Here is a 17,238-nt window from a genome sequence, read left to right on the forward strand (position 1 = left end):
GCTTCCCACTTCAGGGGAATACTGTGCACACTTCATGCTGTCATGTATTTCAAGATCCCCACTCCATTTATCAAAATTAGCAGGATACAGTGTTCTGCAACATAAGGATGGCAATATTTTGCTGAAAATCTGTAGTTACTTTAGCTGTTGTGGAAACACTTCAGTGATAACAACTGAGAGGTCCTTTTTTCATGAAGCAAGCTCCATACTGTTTTAATTTTATGTGAAGAATATAAATTGAGCTCCTAGTGAAGCTAACTCAATTCATTCCACATCAGCTATTATGGTTGGATTCTTCCACATCAGCTGTTTGCTTGTTTGGCTATTTCTATATTGCCTTCCACCATGCAGTCACAGGGCAGTGTACAACATATTATAACACACCCAATACACCCTGAGGAACTTAGTCTCCACACAGGGGAAATAGTAGAGGGGAAGGAATTAGGCAAGGAAAAGATTTAACATTCACTTAAATTGTAGTAGCCAAATGACTTTAAAGGGGCCTATCTCTTTTTGTGTGATAGTTGAACTGCTGTGTGAGGGGTCATTTTGGTGTGGGAGGAGTGGCTAATTTCCCCACATCCGCAGCTGTTATCAAACTGGAAAATGTGCAGTGCTACTTGCAAAAAAAATGTGTTTTCTTACTTGCAGCAAATACCTTTGTAAGGGGCAGTTTAGATGGGGGAGTGATGGAGGGAAGCTTCAATCTAATTTCCCCCAGCTGTGTTTTCTTTTGAAAAACTGGGGACTCCTACATTCTTATCTATTTGCACCCTAGGACTGTCCCAAACAATATTACCTCTTAAACTAATGCTGTCATAGTTGTACAAATGATCCAGTTGACATAGTGTACTTGGACTTTCAAAAAACTTTCAGCATCACCATAGACCCATGACTAAGTTTAACAGTCATAGACTAAGAGGAGAGGCCCTCTTGTGGAGTAGGACTGTATGGAGAGTTATCCAAATGGAGGGGTGTAAAAAGTGGAGTCAGTCACGGGGGGCGGGGGGATTGGGACCTGGGCTTTTAAAATGATTTAGAGTTGGAGGTGAGCAATGAGGTAACCAAGTATTCTGTTGAGGCTACATGGTTAGAACAAAAAGGGATTGCTAAGAGCCCCAAGAAGATTTTTCTAAGCTGAATGAATGGGTGGTGAAATTGAAAATTCAATTCAGTGTAAACAACCATAAAGTGATGTACGTCAGGACAAAAATGTATTAATTTTACATGTACATTCCTGGGGTCTGAACTGGCAATACTGATTAGAAATGAGTGCCTAGAATTGTAGTCCAATGCAGTGCAGAAATCTCTACTAAAGCATCCATGGCAGATGGCTAATAAACCTCCAATGAAGGAGAGTGCACCACCACCTTCCTACGTAGGGAATCTGTTCCACTGTTGAACAGCTCTTGCCATCTTCTTGATGTTTCGTCTGATTCTCCCTTCTTGTAACTTGGATACACTGGTTTGGGTCCTACCCTCTGGAGCAGGTGATGTCAAAAGGCAAATTCCATGCTAAGGGATCATTAGGAAAGGAATTGAAAATAAAACTGCCAATGTCATAATGCCATTAAGCAAATCTATGGTATGGCCACACTTGGAATACTGTGCACACTTCTGGTTCTTTCACCTCAAAAAGGATATTGTAGAGTTGGAAAAGGTTCAGAAAAGAGCAACCAAAGTTATTGTGTTGCCTCTTGGTTGCCTTTTCTCTTGGCTTGAAGCCTCAATTGCTGTAACCTTTCCTCACAGGGGAGTTTGCAGGCTTCTCATAGGGGTCTTGGCTGGCCACTGTGAGAACAGGATGCTTCGTCAGATGGGTCACTTTCCTGATCTAGCAGGCTCTTCTTAATGTACTTAGGTTTCAGTATATGGTCTCTTTTTAATCAAGTTGTTTACTTCTGATCCAAACAAGGCTGTGTCTGGTCATCCTTACAGTTGGTAATACTTTAAACCAGTCAATCCTGTGACATGTCGTATGAAGCTAAGGTAGCCTTGGAAAATAACCTCTATTAAGGTTTACTAGCCAACAAAATGTTTTACTCATCTGCTTTTTATGTAACAGGGCAGAGGAGGATGGACAGATCACTCTGTTCCTCCTTTGCCAATCCCTCTTATGAGTAAATAGTGGATGAATAAAACATTTTGTAAGCTAGAAATGAGCACTCTGTGCCTCTTTTGACAGCCCACTTGGTTTCTGTGCTGACCGTGCAGAAAGAGGCTTTGCTTCCTGCACATCCAGCCTTGAAGCAGATGAGAGGTGAAGTGATCCATGCCATTTTATTTCTACGGGAGAGGGCTTCAGCTCTCGCACATTCAGCATAAAAAACTCTGCATAGATTACTGTACCCCTTCACCCACTGTGCACCTGTGCTAGATGTACATCCAGCATAGAAACCAATCATGTGGCAAGTGGTGGCACAAAACCACTCAATCCCTTTGCCATCAACCTAAGTTGGCATTTATATGCTGGATATGCAGGAAGTGAAACTTTCCTGCACACCCAGACCGCAGGGTTTCTAGGCTAGATGCACAGTAGGTCCTCTGGGTTTCGTAGGAAAACAGCAAGCCGGCAGGGGAGCAAAGGAGCATTCTTTTCCTCTTGCTTTCTGTTCTTATCACACAGGAAAGAGCTTCACCTCTTCTGTCTTCAGTATAGAAGCATTAAAGGGCTGCCAGCAGAAGGATGGAACGATTCATAGCTCCACCAGCAGCCTGCTTGGTTTCTAGGCTGGGTAGAAAGCATGGATCTTTCCATTCTCAAAACGCAGGGCAGGATTCACCCAATGAGCCCTATCAGCGGAAGCCCCATGCAAGGACCTCGTCTTGTGCAACAGGGCTTTCCACCACTCCTGCAAAAATGGCTCTGGGGAGGTCAGGGGAACCCCCAGAGCAGCTAGGGGGCAGGGAGGAGAGGGGGAATCATTCCATCTGCAAGCTGAAATGCTTGCACAGACAGAATGATTTTTACAGTGCAACATTGAATTCCACCCACAGAAGGCCCCAATTGTTTCATGCTCCCTTTGGGGGCCTTTCATTTTCTGCATCAGGCATGGAGGAGTCAAAGTACTTTCCTCCACACCCAGCATAAAAATGCTGGAAGTACCTGGAGAAGGGACTGGAAACTTGATCCCACTTCAGCTTTCTTGCTCACTCACCACCAAAGAAAAATTACTAGTCATCTAAGATAGCAACCAAGTGGACCAAGTTGGAGTGAGGCTCAAATTACCGTACATATTACAGGCAGAGACCATCTAACATGTGTCTGATCGTGCGCATGCTCCTTGCTGCCGACCCAGAAGAGGCCCCGAAACATTGTGGGCTTATGCGCTTTGCCCATGCGCACAGGGATCAGGAACAGAACCCTCGTGCAAAATGGTTGCTGCCTCTACTTCATTGGCAGTTTTATATGTCTTTTTAAAACAAGATACTTTCAGGAATCAGGCTGCAAGGCAGGGAAGATATAGGCCTACTTAATTATTGATAATTCAGCTCAAAATCACCCTTTCCAAATTGATCTTTTTGTTCATATGACAGACAGAGAGAGAGAGAGAGAGAATATAGATGTAGGCTGCTGGGGATGATGGAGGTTGTAGTTCAACAACATCTGGGTGGTCACAGGTTGCCCACCCCTCTTGTAGGTGAAAAGCACCAGGAAATCGGTGATTTTAAACAGAGTAGCCAGAGGGGAAAGAATTAAGCAAGCTTCCTTTCCCTATTACACAGCTTGTCTAAGCTGATTTTGCTTTAAAAATGTGGGCTTCACCTTAACATGTACTTTATTCCTGAAAGCAGTCATGTTTTGGTATTCACACTCCTTCAATATTGCACTGTCCAAATTGTTCCAACTGCAGAAACATTGGAATATATCACAAGATATTGAGAAGACCTTTCTTGCTATTTCTATTACTCTTCCTATTCTTTCTTCTTGAGAGTTTACATTGTAGCACCGGTTGGGAATTTTTGGACATTTCATTGGGACCAGTGCTGGTCCAAGATATTTTGAAGCTGCCCACTCTCCCCCCCCCCCATTGGATTAATATTGAAGGGCAGGCAATTTTTAAATAATTTTAATTGTACCTTTGCAAACAAAAAAAATCACTCCTTTATTTTAAAAGAAAAACAAAAGCCAAGCCTTTTCAAGCCCATTTTAAGCATAAACACTATTGTTCGATTTCCATGTGAGTTCATTAGGCTGGGGGAGATCAGAAACCAAATGGCAGGCACTCATTATTTCTGTTTTCTTGGGCAATCAATTCTTCTCTTCCCCATGTCCATTCTCTCTTCCTGGGAGTTTACAAGAGAGCATGCTTAAAAATAAGTTTGAAGTTTGGTGATAGAGAACACTAATGGAGGACTGAGCTGTTGTGCACTGCTTGTTTGACCATTTCCGATTCATGGGCAGCAAAATTGCCATGTTTCCAACTTCCCTTCTCTGCTACACAGCATTGCACTGGAAATTATGGCATGAGTGCATAGAAGTGTGAAAACTATTTCTTCACCCTTTACTGAATGCTACAGATGTTCTAAAGGAGGCAGGTGACAAATTCTTCACTTCGTAGTTTAATTAAAAGATTAGTTAAGTAGCTGTCACCATAGGGGAAATGTCATTTGCCTTCCGCTGCAGCAGAAATGTTGCAGCTGATTGGAAGTTGAACCAGCACTTCTGTTCCTCTTTGCTTGCGCCGAGACGGCAGTAGCAAAGGAAATAGATCACTGAATTTCATTCCACTGCATGTAGAGTGCTTTGGCTGCTGACGTTCCCATTGACAGGACTTTCTAACCATGATTACTTTCCTCTGAATTTGTTCTTCAAGTTCTTCACACCTTGATTGTGGTTATCAGCTGGGAATCTGTGGTGCATGATGAGACCCGTCAGGTATCATTGCCTCGTACCTTAGCGTAATTCCCCTGAATGAGGAAGAGAAGTGAGGTTGCTAAGAGACAGTGATGCATCCCATGACGGTGGCAGTGCTTAGAAATCCTAGCAGTGAGTCAATCACGTAAATTATCTTGTTGCAGCCTTTAAAACAATCTTGCAAGGTAGGTTAGTATTAACTCCATATTGCAGGAAGTAAGCTGGGGGGGGAGAGAGAGCCGTTTAGCCACCTAGTGAGATTTGATCCAGGTTTCCTTGGTTGTAACTCAGGGCTGTTTCGCACTTACCTTTTGTTCATGCTTTAAAGTTCCCTGTCCGAATTCAGTTTGAACCTGAAAACTCGCCCTTTCATCTTGCCTGGGTGCAGTTTTCACTGCCTTGTCCGCATCTAGTCCCCAGTGGGTAGTCAGGCATTTTGTAAATTCAGGGTGTTAAGACAGGCAGAAAACATGGCATCTCCTTCTGAATTTCAGTCTCTCATTCTCTTGCCTCATAATGGAAAAAGATGGAGATCTCCCACTAGATGTAGGAAAGCTGCCTCCGCTTATCGTTTAGTCAACCAGTATCTCCATGTACATTGAAATCAGTTGTGTGTATTAAAAGCTGTTGAATCAAATCAAATGGGGAAGATGCTATATAGAGATAAAGGGGCATTTAGTCTGTGTACACACCCTACATTTAAAAGCTTTGCCACCACTGCTCCCAAGAACCTCGGGAACTGTAGTTTGTTATGGGAGCTATAAGGGTTAAACTGCAGTTCCCATGATATATTTTTTGACCAAGGGGGGTACGCTTTAATTGGATGGTGTGTGCCTCCTGTGGGGGGACATAGCATATGTAAAACAATGAAAAACTGAATATATTGAGGCAGAAGAACTGAATATGAACTTGAGCAAACCTGTAAGCTGCATGTGCATGGTGTTGATTGGCATTGGTTGTCATTTTTACTGTAATTATACTCATTGCCTTTGAATTAACGAGGGGTGGGTTCTGATAGATTATAGGGGGGGTGACAAAAGTTTTCCTTGGTCAAATGTTCTTACTGCGTTGCAAGGCCAAGATTATCCCTGACCTGTGTGAATCCCTATGGTATGTAGTTAGCACCATGTTAAAAAGCTAAGCTGTTTGTACTGGATAAAGTTGATCTGTGAAACGTAAACACGAAACACGACAATAAAACAGAAGCTGTTGAAATTTTGGCTGCTAAAATGGGCTCCTGCCATCCGAATGCAGAAGCAGATTTACTGTTTTGTCCTTCCTAGCATCACCACATGAGCACAGTGCAAAGAGCACAAAGTAATCATCTATCCTGCCATATGATATTATGTCATTTCCGATGGTGTATGTGCTGTCACAGATAAGGCAGTAACATAGATGCTAATTTATTGGCTTTTACATGTTCATTTTTAGAGTTCATCCTGATTTTTAGATAATCTTTCTGTTTCTTTAAGCTTCTTATTAATAAGAGCCCTTCCCTGCGGAAATGCAGTATATAAATATTGTAAATAAATACTATTTTCAACCAAATCAGGTAAAATAAATGCAGGGTTTCTTATTTGTAAGAAAGGTTTCTTATTTGTAAGAATTTAGTTAGCTACTGATATGTGTTTTAGTTTAAGCATTTCATTTATTTCACTTTAAATTGCAGTTGAGTTGCTTGTACAACTAATTTTTATTTTTTTAAATTCTGTCTGTTGATTAAAATAACACAAATCGTTTATAAATTCTGCATGTAATCCTGCTGCTACCTCTCTCTTGTCTTTTATTCTCTTAATGTGATTCCTGTAGGGAAAAGCTTCAGTAAGTGTGGCCACTAGTAAATTCTTAATATATCCGTTTAGTTTTCCTAGTTTTAAGGGCACTATGGAATCTAGAAGAATCAGCACCTGTTAATGACAGACTCTCAGGATAAAAATATTTCTAAGCAGTCCTCCTGAAAGCTGTGTTGGCTGTATGGGTATGCTTTCTGGATTGGAATGGAAGTGTTAGGTGAAAAAGTTTATCAGAGAAAAAGGATTTCATTCCCCCATTTGGAAATCGTACACGTGTGCTGCAAAGAATACTGAGTCCTTTTTTTTTGTTTCTTATGTTTCAACAGGGCAGAGTTTAGGGTATGGATTTGTTAACTATATTGATCCAAAGGATGCAGAGAAAGCCATTAACACTTTAAATGGACTCAGACTCCAGACCAAAACCATAAAGGTAAGAGAATACAAAGAGTATTTTGCTAAATTCAGGAGGAAGAGTGTAGTTAAGACAGTGTCTGGCTATCTCATCAATGTTGCATTCTTCACAGCCCAAAGGGTGCAACTAGCTCTTACTTTGGAACAAAGGAAAGGTGTCTAGCAGATGGCACTTTCTTCTTCTTTTCAAACTGCCTATTGTTTTTGTTTATAAAAAGAAAAGGAAAAAACAAGCAGAAAATCTTTAAATGACTATTACAGGATTTCAAGTCAGCATGTCAAAAGCACAGCGTTTAGAGAGTCATCCACAAAAATCATAGCAGCAAATTAGGGGGGAAAATAGGCTTTTTACGAAATGGCTACTACATGGGGTTTGGTTGCTTATTTCGGCTATCATCATCTTGCCATGAGATAACTGGGCATACGACTGATGCTCTTGTCAAGATGCACCTGTAGTTACCCTAGAGTAAATGGTGATCAGGTACCAGTTTTTAGCATTAAGTTTGTTTTCCAGAAAGCAGAACATTCTGAAGGAAACTCAAGATCAAGTGATCTTAAAGCATTTGTCTGCATTCTGTTAGCATTTTTGGTACTGTAGTTCTTTATGGGGGGAACTAGAGTACTGGGCTGTAACGTCTTCCTGATTTCAGAGAGAAAAACTCCATGCAAATTCTTTCATAATATAGCTACATGTACGTTGTAGTAATTTAATATATATTCTATTTTTAGCATACTCCTTCTAAATCCACTTAACATAGTATCAAATTTGATATCTTTTACACTAAGAAAATGCTTACTATAGGATTCCCTGCAATTACTACACATTTTGCTTCAGTGAGTTAATATGAGGAAACAAAACAAAAATATTCTTATCGTTACAGTGTAGTACTGAGTCAGCAGCTTCCTTGTCTGCTTCCAAATTAAAGGAAGAAATTGCTGGCTTCACCTGAAAGCCCATAAGCAAAAAAAAAGGGGGGGTCCTCCACTTTTTTAAGAAAGAAAGAAAAATAGATTGTATGTGTCTTAAATAGTCCAACTTGCATTAAATTTACCCTCAAGGTAGAGATTTTTAGTGCCGTGTTCACTTTCTGTATTATTTTTCTGCTTGAAAGCTTGGTCATCTTTGCTGTTTTATAAGTTGCTTTCTCGTGTTATTATCATAGTGCTATAGACTCAAATTCGGGGTGGGGAGAAACCATGATAAGTCTAGATAAGTCCTAGAACCCCAGAATTTATTGACTAGGACTCTAGTATCCACTTTCAGATGTACGCATTTAAATAGGTTTTCATACTTAACCAGTTAATGACTAAAAAACCATTATATTTTAATGGTGTTTATCTCTTGTTTTACTCTTTAAAGTAAAATGTGTATTTTGAGGGGCAGGGGTGGTCTTGATCTAAAGGCTAAACTTCTTTTAATTCAAATATGTCTACCATATCAAATTTGGATAGTTATTGTTTTTTAAAGACTATGGGTATGATTTTGGTCCAGGGTACATCAAGGTGGTTAGCGAAGAAATAATAAAGGAAAAACCCAATAGAACTGTGCTGTGCAAAGGTATGAAATAATATGTAAGAAGCATTAAATAAGTTTTTAAAAAACATCCTATCTCTTCCCTAAAGGTTTGTTTTGCTGGTTAGGGTGTGAAAGTAAAAGAGAATGTTCAGCCATTTCAACTCATTTGTTTATGTATAACTCGTTCTGTGTCCTTGTTTATTTTTCGATTGTGATATGTTCTGATCTGTGTAAACACACTAGAGAGGATTATGTTCATCTGTAATTTTTCCTATAGCATTGAAGGTTTTCTTTTCTTCTTAGTATCTGCTTTGTAAAATGACAGGCTGTTCTCCTTGGTGTTAAATGGGACACCTTCACCTTGAAATTTAATAATTTAACAATTACTTATTTTATTATTATGGCCTAGAAATGTTACTGCTTCTTTGTTTTAAACCTTCTTGTTTCCTACACTAAAGTGCCTCCCACACATGTGCACTGAATATGGAAAACAATAAATAGACAGGGATTTGTTTTCGCATTTCTTCACATGAAAGAAAGCCTAAACTCTCTCTCTGCACATGGTGGAAAAATATATTGTGAAGAATGCTAGAATTCCCTCAAAAACTAACACTCTGTGGGCAGGGTTGTGGTTTTTTTTTAAAAAAAAATGGGACAGCTGGATCACCTAACTGCAGTTTGAAGTGATACAATTTTATATAGATCATGTTAAAGAATTATCTTTGTTATCATATAATTAAAAAAAGGGGGGGGCACCACAATTACCAGTACTTAAAACACCATAGATGCGTGAAATAAGGACATAGAGCTTGCTTGAGTCCTTCTGATTGGTACAATGCTTGATTAAACTATGGTGGGGTTTGATTAACTAAAGTTGCTCTCAAAACAAGGGTAGTTAGTGATCTGCATGTAGAATTACAGAACCAGGATAAAACATCTGAACATCTGTATGTAAATTGTGCTAGATAATGAGATAACAGTTAGTCATCTTGTTATAATCATAGTACATAAGAACAGATTGCTGGATCAGGCCAGTGGCCTTTGTAAACCAGCATCCTGTTCTCACAGCAGCCAACCAGATGCCTGTGGGCAGCCCACAAACAGCATCTGAGCACAAGAGCCCTCTGCCCACATCTGGTTCCTAGCAACTGGTATTCAGAGGCATTTCAGTGCTGTAAGTTTAGTGTCCTCATAATTTTAAGCTTCATGTAAAATTATGAATGAATGAAACAATGAAAATACTTCCTGAAGAAATACAGCCACTGAACAATATTGTCTAGTTTTAAGATGGCTCCTTCTGTCCATCCATGACCACGATAAAAAGTGAAATTACACAACTGTCACTGTTTTCTGACAGTTTATTTAGTTTTAATAAAGTTTACATTTTATCATACTTCTGGTTCTGAATTACAAAGTTGACTGGCTAGAAGATGAAACAACACAAATGGCATCAACGAATCTGAAATCTTTATTTTTATTTTATTGCACTGACAGTGTGCATAACACTTCTAAGTATAAGAGGATAGGTTTCTACTCCAGGGTGTGAAATCTGATGCTGGTCAAGCTGCAGAGAGAGAGAGAAGGAATGGGTCTACATTTCAGTGGCGCATGCTTAGTCTTAATACAGTAGGATATTGCACTGAAGGCTTAATGGAAAAGCTGGGTTTCGAGAAGTCATTTGAAGGAGATGAGATGTTGCATGTTGAGACCCCAAAACCACCCCCCTCGTTGATGAATAAGACACAAGAACGTGTATATTCGGTTAATGGTTATTGGGCAAATTTAGGCCACAGCTTTATTGGTTACAGAATGTGAGCGGTATTGGCTTATACAACTATATCTGACCCGACTATATCTGACTCCTACCCGTCACGCAGGGAGTCTGTAAGGGTCAACCACTGGTAGGAGGAGCCCTGTTGATGCAAACCAACTCAAGCTCCCCCTGGGTTCCCAACAGGGTCGTGGCATGGCCCTAGCCTTGCCCCGGGCTTTGGACAAGATCCACACCCCCGAATTCCTTTAACAGAATACCCTTAAGCTTAGAGGGGCAGGTGATGGCCACACCTCACCTCCCCCATCATAAGACCAACCAATGCCTAACCGCAACCCTAACAAAGTTGTGACGATTGCTACAAGGTAGGCAAAAACCAAATGACCCATGCCAATTTGCCAAGTGGAAAAATTCCTACCAGGCCCCTCAACGGCAACCAACCGATGTCCATAGCAAGGCCAATTTTGAAACCTGAAACTAGGGAGGGCAGGTGGAAGATCGAGGAAGCGAGCCAAGAGGAAGCTCTCCAGTTTAAATGGGGCCCGGCCACGTCCCATGGCCCCCCCCCCCAGCCAACAGATTGGCTGGCTGGACAATAACGTGGCCGGTAACCTCTGAGTGACATGGGACTTCGCCCCCCGCCCCCATGTGGTCCACTGCAACCCCTCCCCACTGGGAAGTAGAGTGGATTTAGCACCATTCTGGGCTTCAGGGGCAGCAGTGGATAAAGGGGCACAGCATTTGAGGGAGCAGAAGATGTTTGCACACTTGACATGGGTGGAGCTTGAAGAGCAAAGACCACAAACAGGAATGCATTGGGATGTGAGAGCAGAGAGATCAAACTTGAAATAATGAAATAATGTTCACAAACAGTCAAGTGAGAAAATACATGGGAAGTACAAGGCTTGGGAGCAGGGGGGAAACAAAATTGAATTCTTGAGACATACTGTAGCCCTAGAAACTTCTGTAGGGAAAAGTAAAGTGTGTTTCCGAGCACAATTCAAAGTGTTGGTGCTGACCTTTAAAGCCCTAAACGGCCTCGGTCCAGTATACCTGAAGGAGCGTCTCCACCCCCATCATTCTGCCCGGACGCTGAGGTCCAGCGCCGAGGGCCTTCTGGTGGTTCCCTCATTGCGAGAAGCAAAGCTACAGGGAACCAGGCAGAGGGCCTTCTTGGTAGTGGCGCCCACCCTGTGGAACGCCCTTCCAGCAGATGTCAAAGCAATAAACAACTACCTGACATTCAGAAGACATCTTAAGGCAGCCCTGTTCAGGGAAGTTTTTAACGTGTGATTTTACTGTATTTTTGGTTTTTATGGAAGCCGCCCAGAGTGGCTGGGGAGGCCCAGCCAGATGGGCGGGGTATAAATAATAAATAATAATAATAATAATTATTATTATTATTATTATTATTATTATTATTATTATTATTATTGGTAGAAAGTGTCGGGGGAAGGAGGGAATCCTCTTTCTCAAACATTTCCTATTATTAAAGGGAGAGGGTAGGGAAATAAATTTTATTATTTTGCTGTTTGAATACCATAGCTGTTCTACCATACTTGTCTCAGGATGTGGAAGTAGAAAATTGCAGATTTAGAGGTGTGATTCACATCCCACTGAAGTTAATGGCAAAGTATAGTTGATAAGGGCTGTGGGTTGCCACCTTACAGTAACCAAGGGGAAGCATTCTGTTGGCTGTGGTGCTTTAACCCACTTGCAAATTTTATTCCCATGGTATTGCCAAAATAAGTTACTGTGTAAGTTTTGCTTGTCAGGACCACAGTTGCTTTTACAATCAGTAATAGCTGCTATGATGCTTAGTTATATAAATATTCTTGACATTTTTAGCATTAGTTAATGTCATTGGCCTGTCAACAGTATTGTTGCTTTTTTTTTTTTAAGTGACTGCTTTTGGGTGACCTAAGTGAGTGGTTTTGTTCCTTCCACTTCAGCAACAGGCCAAGTAATTGCATGAGGGCAAGTAGTTAAATTTTGTCACATAAATGGTTGTCATTAAAAGGAAATACATTGCTAGTGTCCGGTATAATTAGGTTTTTAAACTCTCTCATGTGTCATCTTTGACATGATGTCAGAGACCACTGTAGATGACCAGAGCATCTATCTGCAGCCCTAGCTCTTGCAATGACAAGCATTTAAGAAAAAGGAAGATGCTAGCAAATAATCACACTTTTAATGGAATAATGATCACCATATATAAGAACATTCCCATGAGACAACACAAATTTCAAATACCCTTGTTACAGAAATTATTTTGACATCTTATAGTGTGTGTCATGGTGTTAGTCACCCTGTTATGCCCATCAAATTTCAAACATCTTGGCCATTGGGCAACATTTAAATTTTTGGTCTTCATCTTTGGAGGCGTAACAAGTGGAGAAATTATCAACCTTTTGTTTGAACACAGACAGAATTTTTGACCAGTATAAAAGCAGTGGCTCGGGGAGGTCAGGCCAGGGAAGAAATGCATTAATTCAAATTTTCTTAAAACACAGTTTTGTCAGAGAGGAAGCTGTAGCTTTTGGAGTGGGGGGGCTGAGTCCACAATGTGAGACCACTGGCACCTGTCTGTTTTGCTGCCGTGATAGATGTCCATTGTGCACACGAGGAGCTGATTGCAAAGTCAGATCTCACAGTTTAACTGTCAGGTGCCAACCATGCACTGAAAAATAACAGCAGGCCCAAAGTTGTTGTCCACCTTGTACTCAGGGATCTATATAACTATCACATTTGTCACTTCTGTCACAATCTTCACACCGCATTTATTTCAGCCTCCAGTGAGGCATCCAGTGCAGTGGCTGCTGTGACATGGATAGGTTTCAGCTGATGTCACCTAAAGATGTGTGCAAGATGCTTGGAACAATGCACCCAACCATTTGCTTCCTCAGCCCTTGTTCCCTCTTGGCTTATTAAAGCACGCCAAGCGAGGTTGACCGGGTGGGCCCTGGGTGTGGCCAACACATCATTGCAGGATGGAATGGTCCTGGCAGTTTTGAAAGATGCTTTGATTCAACCACTCCTGGAAAAGCCTACATTGGACCCCCTCGTTTGTGACAATCACTGCCCTTTCACAAATACCAATTCTTGAGCGAAGGTGATTGAGGGGGCTATGATAGGACAGTAAGAAGTATTATTGAGTGATATGAGTTATTGACATATTCCAGTCAAAAATCAGGCTTGGTTTGGGGACTGAATCAACAGTGAGCACCCTAGCGTATGGCTTTTATCAGGAGTACAAGGCATGCGTGACCCTGTAATGTTGTGTGATACCATTGAACACGATGTGGTCCGGAACTGATGAGATAAGCAGTGTTTTTAGTGTTTGATGTTGTATTGTGTTTTAATTTGTTGGAAGCTGCCCAGAGTGGCTGGGAAAACCCAGTCAGATAGGCGGCATATAAATAATAAATTATTACTATTTTACAGTGGTTCTGATCCTTTCTTTGAGGTCAGTTTCAGAGAATACACTGGTGGTTTTTAAGCCCCCTGGCAGTGGGGTGCTGCAAGGTACCATCCTGCCCCCCCCCCGGTGTCATTTAGCATGTATGAAGCCATTGGGAGCTATCATTAGGAGATTTCAGTGTTAGAAACTGAGATATGAAAGCTAGGAGCTAAATGGCACCTTAAACCTAGGTTATGGGTGCAACAACAGAATGTCTAGGCACACTTTTTTAATAACAAGAATGCAAAGCTGAAAATGAATGAACTGCAGCTAAAATACTGTGTTCATTTTTCACATGGTCTAGTCCTTCTCCTGCCCACCCCCCTTAAATTTTTAGGAGGGTCTCTTCCAGTCTTCAAAGAGTAGCTAGAAGTGGGGAGGCAGAAAATGGTCCTCCTTTCCTTCCACTCTGCAGTTTTAATCTGATACCTTAGGCGCAGTACTGCGCCCAGAGCTCAGAAACTGCTTTTGCTAATGAAATTCCCAGTCACAAAATGTGCCTAGAACAGTAGGAGTTTCGAACACTGGGAGATTTTAAGGCTAGGGTATCTAAAAGATTAACTCACCCACACATACCCAATTGAACACTATACCCTGCGCATGTCTTCTCATCAGGAGGTATGATATAGGAATCATACCTTTAGTGTGGTTTGGGTGCCTAATAAAGACATTCCTCTTGTCACAAGCCTTTCAAGTGAAGGTTTTTACCTAATCTTTATCTGCATTGAACTGGAAATTGTATTTATATATCTTTTTATAGTTGATATATGTTTGTTTTTATTTATTGTTAACTGCTTTGGCATGTTTCGTGGTAAATGAAAACAATCCTAGTAATAACACACTATCCTTCCTTTGAGGATCTCAGTGCAGTGCAGCATACATAGGGTTTCCCCATTTCATCTTCACACCATTACTGTGAAGTAGGTAGCCTGAGAGTGATCTGGGCCAAAACCAGCATTTAATACACTGGCTCAGTGTGAGGTTCATGTGAATTAGTGTTAACTGCCCCTCCTGAAGATAGTGTGATCTCTTAACCTATAAACAGTTGCGATGTCTAAATAATTATAATGCTAGTATCCTGCATCATAGTTTTATATCTAGCTTAAAATAAATTCAGCTCAGACACACCTGCTTTAGGGCTTCATGTAATTCTTGCCTCCTCCTTACCATGTTCTAAGCCCTAGGACTGAATTACCAGATGGCAGACCAACTGAATAACTTCAGCCAAGCAGTTATTCTAATCCATTTGATGTTGAATTAGAATAGCAAATTAATTTGAAAATAGCAATATAAAGCTAATCATCTGATGTTACTGAGCAAAGTCCTTAAGCGGGTGGTTGCTAACCAGAATCAGGTTCTCTTGGATCCCGTCTGGTTTTCTAGATCCATTTAAATTGGGGTTTAGGCCTTGTTTTGACACAGAAACTGCCTTGGTTGCTCTGTATTTGTTGGGTTAGGGATGGATGAGAAACAGGGAGAGTGTTGATTGACCATGGTCTTCTTTTAGAGTGGCTGTCCAATTTGGGAGTGGGTGGTTCCACTTTAAAATAGTTCCTACCCTACTTAGATGCCCATCTCCAGAGAGTGGTGTTGGGAGATGTTGCTTGGCCCCATGGATTCTCCAGTGTGGGATGCCACACGGACCAGATTTGTCCCCCCAGGCTGTTTAGCATCTACATGAAACCACTGGCTGGGCTCATCCAGGGATTTGGACTGTGTTATCATCAATAATCAGATGAGACACAAATCTGTTTTTCATTACCTGTTCTGGATAGAGTTGAGCTTCTCCTAAAGGAGCAAGAATACAGTTTGGGGGTGCTTAGGGACACAGCAGGTGTCTGTGGAGACACAAGTGACCTCAGTGGCACAGAGTACCTTCCATCAGCTTTCACTGGTGGCACAGTGATGACGCTGTCTTGACAGGGGTAGCCTAACTTCTATTATAAACACTGTACTAACTTCTTGCTTTAGATTACTGCAATGTGTTATACTTCGGGCTGCATTTGAATACAGTTCAGAAACGGCACATAGTGCAGGATTCAGAGGGCAGGCTAGGTGATCTGGTGATACCATCCTAGTCCTGGCACAGTTGGCTGCTAATTAAGTTCCAGACTCAGTTCAAAGTGCTGGTCAAGATTCCAGTACCTTAAGGATCAGCTCCTCACACATGAACCTACCCAGACCCTGTGTTCCTCATCTGAGGACCTTCTTTGTGGACCTAAAGCGGTTAGTGGAGGGGGTTGGTGAGGTCTTGAGGGGGGGTGACGAACGAAGCAAGCAGGGACACAGCTCCTAGCAATAAATAATACTGATAATGATGTTCCTAATAGGATCCAATTTGGTTTTTTTTTCTCCTTAGGAAAGGAGTGAGTTGATTATTATCTTGCTTCTCACATATATTTGGATTCACACGTTTTTTTAAATTGCTAAGAGCACATTTTTCTTCACTTTTCTCAAAAGTAGCTCTTTGGTAAGTGGGGAATTCTTTGCTTCCCCAACAATAACATTTCCCCATTTGTTAACAGTGTTACCAAAAAGATGTACAAGAAGGAATATTCATGGTGTATTATATAAATGCCACATCCAGTTTTGTGTTTCAGGCATGAAAACAAGCACCTGGGTTTTAGGGTTCTTTAATCCCGAAAATATGCATAACATGAGCAGATCTCTTTAGGTTCCTCTGTGTTCCCCTGTAGAACCCTTCCTGAACTGTTGTGCATCCATTCATTTAGGTACATAATGCTTCACATTCCCTTCTTCCTTCCTTGTTGCTTTTTCATCAAGTCTAATCTTTCTCTCTCACTTGCATCTTACCTACACTCCTTGATGTGCACCCTCAGAAGCTACTTAGTCACCTCCATATTAAATTACCTATTTGTGCTACTGACTGGCACAACTTAAATATTAATAATGAACATGGTAATAAACATTACATTAGGATAAAGGTGACGTGATCAAATGGCCCAACTCCTGCAGCGTATTTCACCTCAAGCAGTTGATGAAACCCAAGAGTAAATGGTGACAAATGGAGTGATCTATTTCTTTTCCTTTTCATTGAACTTCCTGGTTTAGGTATATCCTGAAGCATTATCTGTATCCCTTAGAACATCTTGACTTAATAGTTATTGATGCTCCTATTTCACTTGAATTACATAATCCCCCTGTGCAGCTTGTTATGAAAGGTAAACAAAACATTCTGGAAAGTACTGTCTGCACATGAATTCGGGTTTTTTCTGTGCTGCCTCCATGGGTACCACAGCAAGACACTTACTAAGCTCCAACATACTTAGTACTTACGCTCTGTGGAAGTTCAGAGTTAACAGATACAGAATAAATATACAAAGGGTGTAACTGATAGCCGTTGCTTGGGAAGGGGAAGAGAGAGGAAGCCCCAGAACAGCATATAGGGAGAGGAGAAGGGAGTTAGCT

General features: G+C 41.1%; 1 protein-coding gene across 7 annotated transcripts in view; it reads left to right on the forward strand.

Moving 5' to 3' along the window:
• The window catches only part of ELAVL4 (ELAV like RNA binding protein 4), a 93,286-nt gene that overhangs the window by 61,714 nt on the left and 14,334 nt on the right, over positions 1–17,238 (forward strand). For all 7 annotated transcript variants that reach the window (XM_081914015.1, XM_081914018.1, XM_081914014.1 and 4 more), the window contains exon 3: positions 6,978–7,081. In XM_081914015.1, coding sequence (XP_081770141.1) covers positions 6,978–7,081 — 104 coding nt within the window. The remainder of the gene's footprint in view (positions 1–6,977; positions 7,082–17,238) is intronic.

The sequence above is a fragment of the Podarcis melisellensis genome, assembly GCF_964234715.1.
Source record: "Podarcis melisellensis genome assembly, chromosome: 6".
NCBI classification, from domain to species: domain Eukaryota; kingdom Metazoa; phylum Chordata; class Lepidosauria; order Squamata; family Lacertidae; genus Podarcis; species Podarcis melisellensis.